The sequence below is a fragment of the Dysidea avara genome, chromosome 3, assembly GCF_963678975.1.
Source record: "Dysidea avara chromosome 3, odDysAvar1.4, whole genome shotgun sequence".
Classification (NCBI taxonomy): domain Eukaryota; kingdom Metazoa; phylum Porifera; class Demospongiae; order Dictyoceratida; family Dysideidae; genus Dysidea; species Dysidea avara.
The window spans coordinates 38,015,326-38,036,342 of NC_089274.1; the positions used below are offsets into that span (position 1 = coordinate 38,015,326).

General features: G+C 37.4%; 1 protein-coding gene across 2 annotated transcripts; it reads right to left on the reverse strand.

The window, feature by feature from the left end:
- Window positions 1-3,361: 3,361 nt before the first annotated feature.
- On the reverse strand, window positions 3,362-20,754 carry LOC136248262 (uncharacterized). Of its 2 annotated transcripts, XM_066040061.1 has the most exons (3): window positions 20,667-20,754; window positions 3,791-4,419; window positions 3,362-3,731 (listed from the first exon to the last, which is right to left on the reverse strand). In XM_066040061.1, exons 2-3 carry the CDS (start codon window positions 4,135-4,137, stop codon window positions 3,662-3,664), a joined length of 417 nt encoding a protein of 138 aa, XP_065896133.1. In that variant the 5' UTR covers window positions 4,138-4,419; window positions 20,667-20,754; the 3' UTR covers window positions 3,362-3,661. The 2 variants fall into 2 exon arrangements, with proteins under 2 accessions (XP_065896133.1, XP_065896132.1); XM_066040060.1 differs by lacking the exon at window positions 20,667-20,754 and having other exon boundaries at window positions 3,791-4,735.
- Window positions 20,755-21,017: the final 263 nt, after the last annotated feature.

Below are 21,017 nucleotides of genomic sequence, written 5' to 3' on the forward strand. Positions count from 1 at the left end.
CCTGCCATTATACGAGTAGCTACACAAAACTATTAAAAACGCCCTCTCAGAGATGGTCAGTGTGTTGAATAGACTCCATATAGTTTTTCAGGTTTAAAATTACAAACACTGACTTCAAAATGCTCTCAGATTCAGTATCATTGCAGATGGTCTAACTTTCAAAAATTCCTACTGATGGCTATTCAATATCACAGAACCTAAGTTTATACTCAGTTTCTTATGTTTTCTAAATAGTGATAGCTAGCACACTCGGCAAGGTAACTCTCAAAATTGCAATTCTGGCTAAGCCAATTCATTATCATGCACAGCCAGCGAAAATAACTACTCTCAGATTTAATCTCAGAAATCCTAATTTCCTTGCTCTACATCCATGAAAAATACCCTAATACTAGTACCAAGAGTAAATACCATCTTGCTAGTACCATATCCGAAGTACAATCTTTTATTTTGCTAGTCCCATGTGGTATCATGCAATTGAAGCCAATACAATGACTCATATATATTGGTTAGTCAGCATACACACGTTACACAGTGCTCTAATAGGGTTGGGCAATATTGAAAAAATGTACCAAAATATACACCTATGGAAGCATTTATCATGATAATTGATATTATCTATGCTCATTACAAAAATCATGTTAGGTTCGTTTCATATTATTATGTACAAGTTTTTTTTGCTTATATGTAGCTATTATTATATCCATCCCATAAACAACTTCTAAGCTATAAGCGGTACTGCATATAGCTTCATATTAAATGTGATTTGCTGCATTTGTAAGACAGTATCATTAATGGCATTTTATTTTGTAAGCATGCAGTATATCACGATATATCATAAACTTGATATACCCACATGATGTGTTAAAATAGCCTCCATACAGTTATCGTCTCAAAGAGAGATAACCATCATGATTATGATAAAAGTGTACAAAACAACAAACAAACAAACAGTATGTGAATATTAATCCTCAGACAAAACATGCGACCACATATCAGATCCACACAGTAGATCCAATTGTGGGCATGTACGGTAAGCTAGTGCTTTTATCATGATAGCCACTCTACCAATACAATGACTGTGTACATGCATGAGTTACACATGGTTTTCTTAGATAATTACATCATTGCTGTTATTACAACACTCATCAAGCGCTAACCGTAGGACAGTCACCTAATCACAAAAATCTAAATCAACAGGCATAGCCTTAGCAGCCTTAGCTAAATGATTAACTACAGCTAGTAGAAGCTGGAAACTATTTCAAATATTTTATATAGTTGTGAACTTAACATGTGTAGCTAGCTGTCAGTGTAGCCAGCTATCATAGTGTAGCTAGCTGTCATAGTATAGCCAGCTATCATAGTGTAGCCAGCTATCATAGTGTAGCCAGCTGTCATAGTGTAGCCAGCTATCATAGACTTCCAGTCTTCCACATAATTATATTTTGTTACCCCCATATTCCAAAATCCCCCAAGGGAAATCCACACTGTCTATACTGTTTCCCCCATAATATAGTCAGTGAAGACACGCTGATCTGCGCTGCAGGGATAGCTCCAGAGGGGCTTCCGAAGCATTAGTTTACTCTAATAGAGAAGTCATACTAATACAACAGTCAAGCAAAAGTCCATTAATTTGATAGAGTACCTGATAAACTGCTGAAATCACACTCGAATTCAACTTCAGAAGATCTAGCAATCTTTCTAAAACTTTTTCTCCACCTCTCTAGATTGCATGGCATCATGCTCCACAGTATGTACTTCTTACACTAAAGTACAAATATGCCTTCCTTTCTTATCACAAAAAGGGTTGGCAAGGTTGGAAACCAGTTATCAAAATTCCTGGAGCCATTCATGATGCTGCTCTTCACTGTTTGACCTGTTATGCTATGGACATAGTGCAGCCCCTATAAGATCCTATGATAAAATCATTCACTGTTTGATAAAAGCACCAAATTTCTTATGAAGCTAGTTTGTAGAACATGTATATGTAATAATACTCCACCGTATATAGTGGTAAATTTATAAATGATAAAATAGCTTATCTTTTGTCCAAACAAAATTTGTATTTCTATCATGAAAATAGTACATATGTAATTCACAGGCATGCCTGTCAAAACCTTAGAATGGTTCAAACCTTTTGCAATTTATATAAATTATAAGATGTCTTAAATATACAGCAATATAATTTAAATGCATGAAAATTCTTGTCATATAGACATGCAAAAGTGGTAGTGTGCATGCACAGACACACTCAAATCTGCCATATATATTACACTGGTTGCATCATTTGGTGAAGAGTCATCAGTGTGTATTACTGTACATAAAGTCTCAGTTGATCAACAAGGACAGCTTCATTGTTGTAATCTTCACTAGTACAGATCCTAGCTTCAATGTTGTCATTTTGAGTAATAGGAAACTCTCTGATGAACCAACGTTAGTACAATTGTTGTACAGAGCCGGCACCATCCCATAATGAGTATGGATAGTGTCCTTGTATGGTCCAGTGTTACCAGACTCACAATAATAGTGTTCACCTACAAATGAAGGAGGAATTGAACCAGGGACACCAGCACATGGGCAGACCTTCCCATATATTTCACTGGTTCCTACAGCATAAGTCCACATATGCCTATGAGGGTTACCAATAGTTATAGATACCCCATCTACATATGCAGTATTGATGCTTTTACCGCTTACAAAACAGTCTGGAGATCTCCTTTGATATCTCTCAGTTTACCACGTATCTTACGATAACTTGTTCCATTTACAGAGAAGGTTGTAGAATAACAACCAGCTGTATCACTTGAGGATCGACACATACGAATATATATTATTCACTGTGATATCAGTCCATCTAGTAGGACACTTATCTCCTCTGCTAGCATCAAAATCAGCTACTTTTATCCAACCATTATCTTCTTTATCACAGTGAGCAAGGAACAAGTGATCAGTTTTGATGAGATAGTAGCCAGACTAGTCCTGAATGCTGGGGTTCTTTTCATATATGTCACTACAAGAAGCTCCAGGTTGATCAATATCTAATCCATATCTCATACAGGTATCATCTACAGCATATGTAGTCAGTGTAGCCAGTAGAACTATATATGCAGTTGTTATAGAACAGAAGAACATCATCATTCTTGATCTTGAGTGATATCTGCATGTAATAGATCCTCTTTATAAATATATGCTACTATACTATGGAGCTGTGACCATATTTGGTGAGGTACGTAGTGGTAGATAATGGCCTGACAGTTCAACATCTGTTAACTTTGAAGTGTTTTTACCTTATGTAGATATTGGTAAAACTAAAAGAACATTAATGAATAGTAACTAAGCTGTAACCATATTTGGTATGCATGACTGTATATAATTAACCATAAACACGCACATACTCATCACACTACATACAGTATACCTTATATCAATGAAAACATTAACACCACCTATAAAATCTTACATATTTCCCACTACAATTATAAAGACTAAAAAACGGTGAACACGCATTAATAAAAGTGAATCGGTTGCTATAAGAGCACACCAAAACATAGCTAACTGTCCTTACTAAAAAAGATGCTAAAGCTTTTCTACATATATGTGATGCAATTTATATCAAATAGAACTAGCTACTGTTTAGTTAATTGTATGTCCCATTAGAGTACGCTCAGTTGTTGATCTTGGCAGAAATATCAAGAAGAGGCTCCTGGATCTGATTGTATGGATCAATATCATCCCTATAGTGACACAGTTTGTTAAGTGGCACAAATTTACACTTTACTAGGAAGTGACTTACCTCACATCATCACCATCATTGTCATCATCACTTTGCCCAGTAATGGCAACATAAGTATGCCTCCTAGAGTACATAGCTTTTTTCACAATACCAGCAATACACAACATAGTTAGTGGAAGAACAGCCAGTAATAGTGCCACTTCAGTTGTAGCAGACTGTAGGAAACCAAACGTACTGATATTGACCACAACTATCATTATTTGTAGGATAATTCCATCAAATATGTTTAGAAGTCTGTTTTTGTAAGGTTGAAGCAACAAGTGGATTGTAGCAATGATGATACAAGTTGTCTGCAAGTAAAATAACATGTTGTAGTAGTTGTTATTCCATATGAATACAGTTAACATGATCACTTGACGACATATCAAATAATACCCAGCAAACCAGCGATACTTGTCCTTGTAGCATCCTTGAAACTGATCTAGTATTGGTTTGAATTTGATAAAGTTAATCTTCTTTTTCAAAAATGGCTCCAGCAGTAAAACCAATGGTAGTCCAATTCCTACTATCAGTTCACAAAACAGTGCAACAGTGCCATATATCAGATGCCTCCCATGGAAGTACTCAACATTAAGGGAAGAGTATGTATACACCTCATTAACATCAGTAAATTTCAGTGGTCTTAACAGCTGGAGTGAAGTAGATGCCAATGATGTGTAAGCCAACAATAGGAGAAAACAAAAAACACAAATAATACAGCGACCAATAAATTCAGCCACCCTTCGGGAATATTTTGCTATGACAACAAAGGATAATAACAAAAGTGAAAAGGCAACAGCATGAGAGTAATGGATGAAGAATTGATCAATGCCACTTAATTCTTTTACTAGACAAAGATGTCCAAGAAAATTGGGAGTTGATTGAGCAAAACCTGGCAAAATATTTATGACTAGAATACCCCAAGTGGAAATGTAAGGATTGTTGTTTAACAGTATGCTCAGCATACTGTAATAGTAGATTATCCCATACAAGTATCCCGATTGTAATTGAAAGTTTAAGTACATTAAGCCAAATACAACAACCACCACTACAATCCATCAGCAGTGTGTAAACATAAAAACAGTCTAAGCATTTTAAATGAAATTCAGTTGCGTCTGTAGGCTTACCAAAATAATCTAAAATGATACCATCAAAAACGACTGCTTTATTAAGAACTTTTCTACCTATAAAATATACATTATTTACAAACTTGACATGATTTCCATAAAGCTTCAATTGGTGTGGTGAAGTGACTACAGGAAAATGATTGACACTATATTCAGTGTAATTGTAGTTGGTAGGAATATGGATAAGTGTGCCATTGATGAACTGCGAGTAGTTGAATTGATATGGCACATACATAATGAAATTACTCTCACTATAATTTAAATTTATGTTGCAGTAAGTGGAAACACTAAAATAAACAGTATTATCCCCATATGATCCATCTGCAGTGTCAATAAATGATACATTTGCATTATCAGACAGAAACTTAAACACTGTGTGATTTAGATTACAGCCAAAACTTAATTCAACAAATATTGCTCCACCATGTGACAAAGCAGAATTATCAGTGAACTCAACCACTGCCCCATCATCAATCGCAATAGTGCTTAACTCATTAAGGTAAAATGCTGCTCCACTATCAGCACTGTAGTTTTTAAATGAAATGTTTCCTGCCAAGTTAATAGTAGATGTTGACAAGAGCATACAACATACTCCAATATTGTTGGTAAAGTTTGATGTCACAATATCAACTTTAGCTGGGTGGCCATCAACAAAGACAATGCTGTCATCAGCTTTATTGGAATAAAACACACTATTTTTTATTAAAACAACATAAGTGTGATTGTAATAAAAATAATCTGAGTATGAAGAATACTGTTCATCAATATAAAGGGCTGCACCACGAACAGAAGTGTTATTTGAAAAATTACATTTATCAAATGTTATGTAGCTAGGTGGTAAACTACCAATATAAACTGCACCGCCTTTTTCATAATGATATACATTTGACATCACCCTGACCGCTGTCATAGTTACATTATTATTAACAGTACAATTTGATTGTATTGATATTATTCCAGAGAGTAAGCGATATCTAATTCCAACTTTTCTTACAACAGTGTTGTCTGTAATAGAGACATTGTTTAAAACTGATGTACTTGTTTGTATCACATACTCCATAGCTTATATACACAATGGGATTGTCATGTCTGAAATTTGTAGTAAAATTTGATTTACTGATCATAAGTATTGAGTCTTTTATATTTGAAGATATAGATACACCTAAAGCAGCTCCCATGTTGTGACTAAAAACAGAAGATACGATGGAAAATTCCACCTTTCCATGAGTTGAAATTGAAGTCAAGTTTACGTCAAACCCACTTGCTCCAAACCTGTTTGTGTTATTGCACACAAAAACTTCAGTTAACAGTAACGTTATATTGTGATTTGTATAAGCATTGATATTACCCGCCTGAGAGTTGTGAGAGAATTTAGTGCGTGAAATTGTAATATTCCAATCTAAAGGATTAAATAAACCAGAGTTTATTCTCAAACCATATCCCATACCAACGCTAGCATTATATCCAAAATGTCCATTATTGTCAAATACACAGTCATCAATCATTAGATTTACCATGTACTTCCATCGACTACTGATGTACAATCCGCCAATATTATTAACTTATGAATCATCTTCTTTTCTGTTAGATGAAAATTTATAAGATTTAACAATCATGTTATCATATGCATCGGATATGGCAATAGCTATGACTTAAGAATTTTGAAATGTGCAATTGACTATAGAAAAATTAGCAGCATGGTGAAATTCTACTCCTGCAGGTCGATAACGTAGTAGATTACGATGACCACACTTGTCCTATGTGATTCTTTTAATGATCACATTATGACACCAGTCACAGTACACACCACCACTATTGCCACACATAACAGTAGCATCATTACCAGTCATTGTGATGTTTGTGAGATGACCTGATCCCATTGTGACTTACCTGTGTAGTGTAACAGATTCTGATATGATGTTGATTACAGTATTACTAGTTATACTATGTAAAGCAGTGTACAGTGAAGAACATGGACAGTCTCCTTCTATACAACATTTTATCACTACCACCAGTTGTGTTGATGGTGATCACGTTACCATCAACATGTTGGCTGATGAGTAATGTCAAATATATTAGTACCGAGATTGTACCCATCATCCTGGAAATACATGGGCATAATTACATAGTACTAGTGCAATAGAAAATTATTAATTTAAAAATGAAGTAGGGTTCCAGAAGGAAAGAGTAGTGAAACAAGAAATGATGATAGCTATGAGGGAAAATCTCTAGCTACTTGGCATTGTAGCAATGTGGGATAATCCCTACTCAGCATTGTAGGAGCCAAAGTTGGACCACTTTGCTATAATGCCAAGTAGCTAGGGATTTTCTCTCAAAGCTTCCATCATCTCTTGTTTCACTACTTTTTATCACTGGAACACTACTTTATAATATTTTTTTATTGTACTAGTTAACTTATTGGCTAGAGCTAGCTATGAACTAGCATGTGTGGTTGTATTAAAGTATCTTGATCTCACCACTCAGCTATCACACAACACCTTGTTTTCCTATGGATTGTTGTGGTATTGTTTAAGGGGTGTGGCAATTGTTTTAAAAGTGCAGCTTACCTGCTACCAGATATACTACAGTCATTGAGCGCCTCAAATAATTTCATGGTATCTAAATACTCTCAAGTGTCGATATGGAAAATTAATACCTTGGTATGGATTCCATAAAGAAGACAACTATTTAATTGAAGATAAAAGGAATGGCAAACCGCAGAAGGCAGACATTCGTTGGAACTACAAAAGGCACACCCTACCAGTGAGTTTGTTGCTATGGTGAAAAATGGTGGCCATGTGCCGTTTCATATAGCCTCTAGCCTTGCAACTGTGGTCAGGCAGGCATGCAGGCAGGCAGGCAAAATTTTGGTAACTTTTAAAAATATCTGGACGCTACTTTAAAATTCAACAAATATCCGGATGTCTGTAAGTGTTAATGCTGTAGTTGATAGTAAGACTATTGCGTATAGGTGATTTTTGCTGTGTATGATATTTCCATGTTCTTTAGATGCGGTTTTTTTTAGAGGTGTGCATCATTTTAGGGGGCAATCCTACTAAACAGTATGACCATACTGTTTGATTCTATGTACAGTATATGTAAAAGCATTGACAAAAGTACTGCATGGAAAATTTAGTATATAGTAGAGTGGCATAGCACAAAAAAATGGGCATTTCATGTACTTTGCGATACAATTATGAAACTTTCCACACAAACTGTGCTCCTTGTGACATATGCTTTTTTATATAGAGCCATCACAGATTTGATCTTTGGTGACCTTTAGAGCCATGTTTTCACTGAAAATTAAACTTTTTTGTCTTTATCTCCCTGAGGCATTATTTTACAACATAGTATCAAATTAAAGGTGTTGATCTAAGAACTATATCGACTTTTGTTTGAAGTTCGTATCTCATTCCACTACAAAGTTATGATCATTTTTTAGGCAATCACCTATTGACTTCAAGTAAAAGCCAAGTAGTTTGTTTTAGCAGCACCTTTAATTTGAAACTATGCAAAATGATGCCTCAGGGAGATAAAGACAATTTTCAATGCTAAAATGGCTGTAAAGGCCACCAAAGGTCAAATATGCTATGGTTCTATATCCAAAAAATTATGGCACAAGGAGTACAACTTATATGGAAAGTTTCATAATTGTATTAAAAATTGCACAACTATGCTGCTCTACTAATAGACCATGTGCACGCCAAGGTGTGGCACTTTATTACATCATCAAAATAACACATCCACCATTTTTCGAGGGCAACATTCTATGCCTACGAATTTTTTTTAATGCTAATACAAAGGTATCGCTACGAATTTTTTTTAATGCTAATACAAAGGTATCGTGCTAAAAGATAGAGTATCATTGGTATAAAGTAAGTTACTGGGTAGAAGTATTTGCCGCATGGCGAGTTATTCCGCCTAGGGAAGGTTTTTGTAATAGAACGCTCGATACTTTTGCTCTCACTTTTCTCATAAACTATCGTGAAACTTGAAGCCGTAGCAACCTTTTCCCGGTTTTTGCAAGTCCACGCCTTGGCACGCACAAGGCCTATAATACGCAGTCAAGATGTTATATTACAATGAGGTGAAGCACAGAGACACTTCATTTTCCATACATATAGCTAAGATGAGCTTTAACTTTAAATTACTGTATATTGGGGAAAATATATTGATGAATAGTCTATCTTTTCCTCATTCATGAGAAACTGTTTGCTATTTATTGTTTAGGAATAGGACACACACCTACAGCCAGTCAGTCACAATCACTTGCTTGATCATTAAATTGTTGTGACTGTAAATGAGTATCTAATCCAAAACAGCCAAGCTGTAAAACAATACAATACAATACAATAAAAAGTGTGCGGCCCTCAAAAAGGCTATGGTGAAAAAAGATGTGAAATCCAAAGTGGCGGCCAAGAAATGGCTGTGATGGTAAGTTAATGGTAAAAATTTTAATAACAACAATTCAGGTGAATTTTGGTGCCGCTTGGTCAATTGGTACAAAATTCACCTGAATTGTTGTTATTAAAATTTTTACCATTAACCTACCATCACAGCCATTTCTTGGCCGCCACCTTGGATTTCACATCTTTTTTCACCATAGCCTTTTTGAGGGCCGCACACTTTTTTTACAGCTTGGCTGTTTTGGATTAGATTTCACTTCTTTTTGTATTTGTATACCCCAAAGCCGGCCTATGGCCTGCTTTGGGACTTTTTAAATCTATCTTTTTAAAGATGAAGCAGATGTACCTTAAATATTTCTGATTTTATCTGTAAATGTACAAATTATATATATAATACATATATTTATTACAGAACTGTCCATGGTGGTTTCTGTGTAACTGAACACTCTTCAAGGTAACTTCTTCTAGCTGATCTCTCTACAGGGTGATTTGTTTGTAGCTGAACTATCAAGGTAACTTCTTCTAGCTGTTCTCTCTACAGGATGATTTATTTGTAGCTGGATTCTGTACGGGTGATTTTTTTGCTGCTGAGCTCTTTACAGAATGGTTTCTTTGTAGCTGAATTCTCTACAAGGTAACTTCTTCTAACTGATCTCTCTACAGGGAGATTTGTTTGTAGCTGAACTCTCTACAGGTGATTTGTTTGCAGCTGAACTATCTAGATGATGGTTTCTTTGTAGCTGAACTCTCTACAAGGTAATTTCTTCTAGCTGAACTCTCTACATGGTGGTTTCTTTGTAGCTGAACTCTCTACAAGATAACTTCTTCTAACTGATCTTTCTACAGGGCAATTTGTTTGTGGCAGAATGTTCTACAGGGTGATTTCTTTGCAGCTGAACTCTCTACATGGTGGTTTCTTTTTACTGTAGCTGAACTCTCTACAAGGTAATTTCTTCTAGCTGATCTCTCTACAGGGTGATTTGTTTGTAGCTGAATTCTATACAGGTGATTTGTTTGCAGCTGAGCTCTTTACAGAATGGTTTCTTTGTAGCTGAACTCTCTACAAGGTAACTTCTTCCAACTGAACTCTCTACAGGGAGATTTGTTTGCAGCTGAACTCTCTTCATGATGGTTTCTTTGTAGCTGAACTCTCTACAAGGTAACTTCTTCTAGCCGAACTCCCTACATGGTGGTTTCTTTGTAGCCGAACTCTCTACAAGGTGACCTTTTCTAGCTGATCTTTCTACGGGGTGATTTGTTTGTAGCTGATCTCTCTACAGGGTGACTTGTTTGCAGCTGAACTCTCTTCATGATGGTTTCTTTGTAGCTGAACTCTCTACAAGGTAACTTCTTCTAACTGAATTCTCTACAGGGAGATTTGTTTGCAGCTGAACTCTCTACATGGTGGTTTCTTTTTACTGTAGCTGAACTCTCTACAAGGTAATTTCTTCTAGCTGATCTCTCTACAGGGTGATTTGTTTGTAGCTGAATTCTATACAGGTGATTTGTTTGCAGCTGAGCTCTTTACAGAATGGTTTCTTTGTAGCTGAACTCTCTACAAGGTAACTTCTTCTAACTGAACTCTCTACAGGGAGACTTGTTTGCAGCTGAACTCCCTACATGGTGGTTTCTTTGTAGCTGAACTCTCTACAAGGTGACTTCTTCTAGCTGATCTTTCTACAGGGTGATTTGTTTGTAGCTGATTTTTCTACAGGGTGATTTGTTTGCAGCTGAACTCTCTATATGGTGGTTTCTTTGTAGCAGAACTCTCTACAAGGTAATTTCTTCTAGCTGATCTCTCTACAGGGTGATTTGTTTGTAGCTGAATTCTATACAGGTGATTTGTTTGCAGCTGAGCTCTTTACAGAATGGTTTCTTTGTAGCTGAACTCTCTACAAGGTAACTTCTTCTAACTGAACTCTCTACAGGGAGACTTGTTTGCAGCTGAACTCCCTACATGGTGGTTTCTTTGTAGCTGAACTCTCTACAAGGTGACTTCTTCTAGCTGATCTTTCTACAGGGTGATTTGTTTGTAGCTGATCTCTCTACAGGGTGATTTGTTTGTAGCTGAACTCTCTACAAGGTAACTTCTTCTAACCGAACTCTCTACAGGGAGATTTGTTTGCAGCTGAACTCCCTACATGGTGGTTTCTTTGTAGCTGAACTCTCTGCAAGGTGACTTCTTCTAGCTGATCTTTCTACAGGGTGATTTGTTTGTAGCTGATTTTTCTACAGGGTAATTTGTTTGCAGCTGAACTCTCTATATGGTGGTTCCTTTGTAGCTGAACTCTCTACAAGGTGACTTCTTCTAGCTGATCTCTCTACAGGGTGATTTGTTTGCAGCTGAACTTTCTTCATGATGGTTTCTTTGTAGCTGAACTCTCTACAAGGTAACTTCTTCTAACTGAATTCTCTACAGGAAGATTTGTTTGCAGCTGAACTCTCCACATGATGGTTTCTTTAAATTTGTAGCTGAACTCTCTACAAGGTAACTTCTTCTAGCTGATCTCTCTACAAGGTGATTTGTTTGTAGCTGAATTCTGTACAGGTGATTTGTTTGCAGCTGATCTCTTTACAGAATGGTTTCTTTGTAGCTGAACTCTCTACAAGGTAACTTCTTCTAACTGATCTTTCTACAGGGCAATTTGTTTGTGGCAGAATTTTCTACAGGGTGATTTCTTTGCAGCTGAACTCTCTACATGGTGGTTTCTTTTTACTGTAGCTGAACTCTCTACAAGGTAATTTCTTCTAGCTGATCTCTCTACAGGGTGATTTGTTTGTAGCTGAAGTCTGTACAAGTGATTTGTTTGCAGCTGAGCTCTTTACAGAATGGTTTCTTTGTAGCTGAACTCTCTACAAGGTAACTTCTTCTAACTGAACTCTCTACAGGGAGATTTGTTTGTAGCTGAACTCTCTTCATGATGGTTTATTTGTAGCTGAACTCTCTACAAGGTAACTTCTTCTAGCTGAACTCCCTACATGGTGGTTTCTTTGTAGCTGAACTCTCTACAAGGTGATTTCTTCTAGCTGACCTTTCTACAGGGTGATTTGTTTGCAGCTGAACTCTCTACATGGTAGTTTCTTTGTAGCTGAACTCTCTACAAGGTAACTTCTTCTAGCTGAACTCCCTACATGGTGGTTTCTTTGTAGCTGAACTCTCTACAGGTGATTTGTTTGCAGCTGAACTCTCCACATGATGGTTTCTTTAAATTTGTAGCTGAACTCTCTACAAGGTAACTTCTTCTAGCTGATCTCTCTACAGGGTGATTTGTTTGTAGCTGAACTCTCTACAAGGTAACTTCTTCTAGCTAAACTCTACACATGATGGTTTCTTTAAATTTGTAGCTGAACTCTCTATAAGGTAACTTCTTTTAACTGAACTCTCTACAGGGAGATTTGTTTGCAGCTGAACTCTCTTTATGATGGTTTCTTTGTAGCTGAACTCTCCACAAGGTAACTTCTTCTAGCTGAACCTACATGGTGGTTTCTTTGTAGCTGAACTCTCTACAAGGTGACTTCTTCTAGCTGATCTTTCTACAGGGTGATTTGTTTGTAGCTGAATTCTGTACAGGTGATTTGTTTGCAGCTGAGCTCTTTACGGAATGATTTCTATGTAGCTGAACTCTTTACAAGGTAACTTCTTCTAGCTGATGCCTCTACAGGGTCACTAGTTTGTAAATGAATTCTCTACATGGTGGTTTCTTTGTAACTGAACTCTCTACAAGGAAACTTCTCCTAGCTGATTTCTCTACAGGGAGATTTGTTTGTAGCTGAACTCTCTACAGGTGATTTGTTTGCAGCTGAACTCTCTACATGATGGTTTCTTTGTAGCTGAACTCTCTACAAGGTAACTTCTTCTAGCTGATCTCTCTACAGGGCGATTTGTTTGTAGCTGAACTCTCTACATTGTGGTTTCTTTGTAGCTGAACTCTACAAGGTGATTTCTTCTAGCTGAATTATCTCTTTCTATAGTTGCATGAATTCCCTACAAGGTAACTTCTTCTAGCTGATCTCTCTACAGGGTGAATTGTTTGTGGTTGATCTCTCTACAGGGTGACTTGTTTGTAGCTGATCTCTATACAGGTTACTTGTTTCTAACTGATCTCTTGAATTCTCTTCGGGTGACTGCTCTATTATTATGACTGCTCTATTAGGATGACTGCTCTATTGGAGTATCTCGATCTTGCACTTGCTACACCAAGTTGGATTTCGTGTTATAACTCCGTGGCTTTAAGTCTGATTCTTCTACACCATTGAAAAGCCTTTCTAAGATGATAACTCCATCTGTACAGCGATTTTCAAAGCATTATCCCAAGCGGTTTACCTGGTAGGCGTGGCAAGCAGTCGTTTTTTATTAGCTAATCTCGATTGCGTAATTGTTACACACTGTTGGTTTTTTCGTTGTATCTTCCTGGTTTTTAGCTCGATTTCTTTCAAACCACAAAAGGTTTGAGGTTCAATAGTTAACCTATTCACCTACCGATTTTCAGCTTCTTCCCATACGTGGTTTACCCTGTAGGCGTGACAACATATTGGTATTATTTTTCGTGAATAATCGCTCATAACTCTTTGCCTGTTTATCGTATTCTAACCAAAGTTGGTACAGAGATGCGCCTTTATACCCCCCTTCTGTGTGCCAAATTTCAAGGCGATCGGATATGGCGTTCGCGTTTTATAGTAGTTTTTGTAAGTGTGCGAAAAGAGGAAGAAAAATAAGAAGAAAAAAACCCCGAAGAAACTAAGCCAATTTTTGAAGTCGCATATCTCGGGAACGCTTGAAGCGATTTTGCTCAAATTTGGAATGCGGAGTGCTGAAGGTGGAGGGAGTGTCCACAGCAAAAATCATCTTGTTTCATCAAGGCAGCACAGAGCTACGGAGGTGCGAAAATTGCGTTTTCTTTCTTCCTGTCAATATACTCACGGTTGTTACGCGCCGGCTTCTTGGGCCGCACGACACACTACCGTGTGTCTTGATTCATTGTGCACATGACTGTGAGGTGTTGCGTGGTTGGCTGATTTGCAGAAACAAAGCAGGTAGCTAACATTCATCATACCGAGCAAATACTTATAGGCATGCCATAGCGAATTGACTGAAGTACAACATTACAGAATTTTAATAATCTAATAAACAACATGCTCACACAACACACACATACAGTATGTATGCTTATACTCGTTTGTCAAGTTCTCTACATTACAAGAAATAAATATTTGCTGAGTTTTTCTTGTTTAGTTATCTTATTTGTGTTATCCTGTCCTAAAGAAGAGGATGCCACCGAATCCTTTAAAACGATGGATGCAGATTACTTTCTTTGTGCTGAGAAGTGGCTCCTTACATGTTTTTATGTTATCCCAGCTCGAAGAAGAGGATTCTAGCAAATTCAAAGAGGAAGATGCCAGCAAAATGAGCGAATGCAAACACTCAGAAGAAGAAAAGAACTTAGACAGTAACTATGATATAAATCACTTTACTGAGTAGTAAGTTTAACCAGTGATAGCTAGAATTTGTGAAACGGCCAATTTTAAAAACCTAACTATTCTGTACCTGTATGCACTTATCTTGTAGATACGTATACTAACCCCAGCTATGCACTTATAAATAATAGATGTCATAATGTGATGAAGCTCATTCATGTAGTTTACGGGCCAGTTCCTATAGCTCAGGCTCAACCCATCAATGCTAAAAGCATCTGTCTAGTTAAAATATATACCCCAAAGCCAACCATAAACTGGTTTTGAGGTTTCTTTTACACAAATCATTGTTCTTCTTATCTACAGTAGTGAAGATGATATAAGACAAAGCAATACAGACAAATACCTACCAATTCAATACCAAAGTCAATTATACTGATATGATTTTGTGCTTACTTGTTCATGGCTATATAAAGTTATATTATAGTGCCTGTATTTATTTGCAATAGTGCTTTATAACAAATCAAATTCCTTCCAAATTAGGAAGTGTACATGATTGTTAATTTACACAAATCATTGTTCTTCTTATCTTCTACAGACACAAGACAAACTAGTGCTACACCAATACAGAAAAATACTTACCAATCTGATACCATGCAAAGCCAATTTATACTGATATAATTTTGTGCTTGCTTGATCATATAAAGTTGTATTCCAGTGCCTGTATTTATTTTAAATATCAAAGTAAAATATGATGTACTATTTGTCTATTAGGATTTTGCAGTGACTGCTCTATAAAAGTATCTCAATTTTCCATGCAAAATGTGATAAGTTGTAGTTGCTCAATTTTTAACAGAGAAAATCCTGCACTTTTATGCTAAGGTATGATTTCCAGCCTGTTGTCACCAGTTTATTCACACAGAACATATTATGATGATTATGATGACGACAATTGGCGCGAGTAAGTCTTAATAGTACCTGCCAATCTGTACCAAAATGGCTATAATATCGGCTTTGATTCAATGGAATACTATAGAAGTTGCAATAGTATTGTATTACAGAGTTTATTTGATAATGCTCTAATAGAGTGCACATTTTTTTTGAGGATTTCTAATAGAACACACATAGAATGTTCTAGATTTTCCATTGGTAGATCTATGAAACTAGTATTTTAAAAAACAGTTAATTTAAAAATGAAGTAGGGATCTATGCAGCAAAAAGTAGTGAAACAACAGATGAATGATGGTGTTACAGCATAGCTCAGTGGGAAAGTCCCTACTTTGGCATTGAACTAATATGCCAAAGTAGGGACTTTCCCACTGAGCTTTGCTGTAACACCATCATTCATTTCTTGTTTCACTACTTTTTGTGGCATAGATCCCTACTTCATTTTAAAATTAACAGTTTTTAAAAATACTAGTTTGTTTAGTTTTTTGTTGTGGTACAGCTAGCTACAATGTAACTTGTGTTAGTCCACTTGTAATTTTCATTTGCTCAGTGAGAAGTGGAGTTCCCTATATTCTGTGGTTATGGGCAGGCTTCACTGTAGTTTGGGGTTCTCCTTGCTGCGCTCTTCAATAATGTGTATCAGGGGATTGCATTCTAGACCCTGTGTGCCTCCAGCTGTTGACCTTGCTGTTGCTGAGGGGCATCTGTCTCCTTTAGAGCAATAATGTTTTGTATTGTAACTGTTCTATCATACATGACTGTTGTATTAGAGTGACTGTTGTATTAGAGTATATCTCGAGTCAGCCAAGGGGTGAGCAGCTAGCTAGACCAATAAGGAGTGAGGTAATCTTGTTTACTGTAATAAGAAAATAGCTAGATTGTTAAGAGGCGTGGTCTCCGTACTCTTTCGCTATTAGTCCATGTAGATCTTTAATTGATGGGCGTGGTTGTGAACCTATCGCGAACAGGATCCCAATCGCCAACTTGCAGATATCTAGCTAGTATATCTCTTATGGTAGCGCCAGGACTGAAATCCAGCTCTGAAATAATTCTGTGGCATCTAAATATGTTGCTGAAAGAAAGTGTTGATACGGAAAATTAATGCCTCCGTATGGTTTCGTTGAATGAAGAAGACAAGCAGCCTGATTAAAGATAAAAGAAAAAAACAAGATGCAGAGGGCCTACACTCGTCAGAACCCCAAAAGGCACATCCCACTGGTGAGTTTGTTATTGTGGCGTAAAATGGTGGCTGTGCGCTGTTTCATTTAGCCTCTAGCCTTGTGACTGTGGTCAGTGAGGCAGGCAGTGAGACTAAAATTCGAGTTTTGGTGACTTTTAAAAACTCTATATCCGGCCACCTGTAAGTGTTTTGTTATATTAATGCTGTTTTATATGACTAGTACTATTCCATAAAGGTGATTTTTGTCACGTAAAATGTCTTTAGGATGATTTTAAAGGTGGAATTTTGGACAGCACGTGAAATTTTCACCAGGATCCCTACTTAAATGGTATGACCATATTTATGAACTTTACTATTGAGTAGATTTTAGCTAGAATTTTATAAAGTAGAAATTAAGTGAGGTGAACAGTAGTGATAGCAGCAGCTCATTGGTTAAGGATTTGGGTGTTCAGTATGGAGATCCCTAGTTCAAATGCTAGTAGTTTACTTTTTGACATTTTTCATGCACCTTTTTACCCTACGGTGACTGTTCTGTTAGAGTATTTCGACCCCACAATTTACAATTGTTTGGTTTTTGCCTTGTAATTCTATAGCTGTCAATGTGATTTCTTTAAACCACAAAAGGTTTGAGCTATGATGGTTAAAGCTATACGTATGCACACCAGTTTTTAAGTTATTCCTGTAAGCAGTTTACCCTGTAGGCGTGACAACAAGTTGGCTTTTTTAATGAAAATAATCGTCCATAGCTCTATGAATATTATCAGATTTGCATGTACCAAACCTGATACGTAATTGTGCCACAATACATTGTTAAAATGTACCATAGCTCAAGAAAATCAAGCTACGCATTTGCATTTTATAATGGTTTTTGTAAAGTGTGCAAAAAGAATACCCCGAGTCCCCTAAACGAAGAACAACAGAAAAAAGAAAGAAAATCAAGCTGAATTTTGAAGGCTTAAATTCAATCTTGCTCAAATTTGGTATGTGGGGTGCTGAAGGTGGAGGTATTTTGGGATGAAGATGACTAGTACAGAGTGTTTGCACTCAGATCATGTGCATGTTGTTTTGCCATCTGTAAGATGTTAAATATAAACTAGTAGTCTTCTTTAATATGGGGTGATCGATATAGAAAAGAAAGGTTGCACTGTGGTTCATGTACAGAGTTGAAAATGTTTTTGCAAACGAGGGGTCCTTCACTCTAAATCTCTCTCATCAATGAAATTTTGAAATTTAAACTCAGTGTACGCTAATTTCCACCTTACGAATTTTTTTCCTATACATTTCTGACCTTTCGAGTCAGTTACAACTCCAGACCTGTCAAAGCAGTGAACAAAGTGGTTTTGTTCTGTGAATGCTATCCCATTAGGGATCTGTGAGAAGGCTAAAGCCTGTGAATACAGGGAGTCATAAACATGTAACTGAAACGTTGAAGAACGCAGAAAAAAATCCCAGACCCAGTGGTAACTTGATCCCCAGCAACATGCAGTCTAGGCATGTGCCATTTGTTGGTTAGATAACTTGAGTTAAATGATTTGCCAGTAGAAATGCCTCATACAGTTTTGATATCTCCACTAATTATACTCGGTGTGCTCGGTGGGTTGTCACTGGCATGTGGTATTGAAATGTGCTGTGCTGTAATTGAGGCTGTAACAAACCTGCTAGCACACAAACTGAACTAATTCGCTTTAGAAAGGATTCACCAGAGTATAATTATGTACCAAGCTAGTTTACCTGTGATTCACTGGCTCAGCTTATATACCAATGAACCATCAAAAATTTCAAGTTAAATTTCCATCAACTACAAGTGAAGGACCCCTCGTTTGCAAAGCTGAATTATAAATAAGCTATATGGCTATTATGCACTTGTCAAATTCATGCCCCACCCCCGGGGGGATACAGGGGATTTGACAAATCGTGGTGTAAAAATCGGCAGTCAAATCCCCACTATGTCCCCACCCCCTAGCAGGGGATTTGACAACACCTCAAGGATGACTAAGCGCATATTTCATACATGCAACTAGTAATTAACCAGGTATACACCTGTAACTAGTAAAATTATAGCAAGTGCAATTTAAATGCAATCGGTCAGTGAATTGGACAACTGTCAATTGCCCCAGGGGTGGGGACAAGAGCCAATGTAAAATCACTACTTGGGGTGTGGGGACGCCCGGGGGTGGGGTATGAAATTGACAAGTGCATTATCTATGACTACGGTTATACTAGTATGCCATTTTTTGAGACTTTTTCAATGAAATTTAAAACTGAGAAAGTTTTAAAGAATAAAATTGCTTATAACTCTCGTTATAACTACACTATCAGGGCCGGAAGAGGGAAAATTGAGTTGGACAGGCCATTGACTATAATGTTGAAATTGCTACTATATACATGCCAATGAAAGAGGAACTGTTGCACAGTGTGCGAAGCACACTCTGCGAAGTGCGAAGCATGACCATTCTAGGGGGGTCTGGGGGCATGCCCCCACAGGAAATTTTTGAAAATTAGACACTCAGATATGCAATTTTAGTGATATTTCACTGCTAGCTAGCTATATAAATATGCTCAAGCTTATCTGTTGTTCTTCAGACTTTCTATACTATGTATAATTGTAGACCTGACATACAGGGGACACAGCATGAAACTTGCTGTATGGTTCATTTAGCTATAGCTAACAATTAGAAGTTCAAGGGGGGTCTCGGGGTGCAACCCCCAGGAGCTGCAGAATTTTTGCAATTTAAAGGCTTGAAAATGCCTTAAAATTTAAAATTGATGCTAAATTTTAAAGTAAAACTAGCTAGCAACTTGCAACTTTCCCCCAAATTTCACAGGGAACCCATGCAGCATGGCTCTTTAGCTAGGATATAATTACTATACAGTGAATTCACACAGCTACAATAAGCTACACAGCTACAATAAGCTACACAGCTACAAAAATACAGTATACTACTATACTGGTTTGTATGAAGTGAACGGATCATCACGTAAATATACTGGTGGACAGTCACGAGACCAATCAGTATTCGAAAATGGCGCGATGTGGGTGAGACTGAGAGTTTGCTCAGTACCTCGACAGGACGAGTGGGTAGTTGAAGAGGAGTGATTTCTACTCAACATCTCATCCAGATGGCCACCATGTAATGTATGGGTGTACTGCTTCTTGCCGCGGAATGAGTCATCTGCCGGGTTTGTCACTGCCAGCCCTTCGCCCAGTAAAAGAAGCCAAGAGAGACAAGCCAAGGAATGCTAATGATTATTTTATGAAGATTGAATTGTGATATAAGTGTGCTGGTTTAGAATCAAAGAAGGCACCTGCCTTACACGTGATAAATGCCAACTGTCAGCACACGTGATACTGTACGTAGAACCCACAATCATTTCTGTACGAACGATACGAATGCTATGTAAGGTAATTGGAGGTACTATACGTGTAGTTCTGTGCTTTAGTTAGGCTGAGAAACTAGGTAACTACTCGTGTCATGCATTTTCAATAACATCTGTAAAATGTACGTAGCTACATGTAGATGTGATCGTCCAAAGATTGCATGAGAGTAATGTAGTTCGAGCTGGTCAGCTAGTTGGTTCAACTCCAGATTATTGGTCCGGCTCAGGCCTGACCAACCGGACCGTCTCCTCCGGCCTTGACTATACGACGAATTTTGTTTTTTAAATTTTTTTTATGAGATCAAGGCCGGAGAGTACTACCGTTCTAACTAAACTGGCTATCGTAGACACTATAATATAAGCCTAAGCAGTACACGTACAGAAGAACAATCACATTACTACGTTGCTAGTGTAACCAGCTACTAGGTGTATATATACAAACTTACCCGTTTTGGACTAAAGATGACGGCGAGGATGACGGTCCCATCATGTGAAGAACAACTACAGAACTACACACGCGAACGGAAGCTGGTGCAGGTGGTGTATGCTCAGCACGTGATTACACATCACATGTAAAATTATGATTGTGGGAGTGCATAAAAGGACCAATTCTCTTAAGATGGATGCTTAAGGTAACTACTGACAGGGCCGCCCACAGGAAAGGGGGGGGGGGGGGGGGGGGGGGGGGCAACTGGGGAATTTTTCCCCGGGCCCCAGCCTGAAAGGGGCCCCTTGAATACCTGTTTAAAAGATCAATATACTCTAATAGAGCAGTCAGATCTAGATACTCTAATAGA

Bases quoted from the DNA above. Each gene is read 5' to 3' on its own strand.
- LOC136248262 (XM_066040060.1), bottom strand. From the start codon at position 4,734: ATGCTGAGCATACTGTTAAACAACAATCCTTACATTTCCACTTGGGGT. The intron at 3,732-3,790 runs GTAAGTCACTTC...GTGTCACTATAG, and splicing joins AATGATGGTGATGATGTGAG to GGATGATATTGATCCATACA.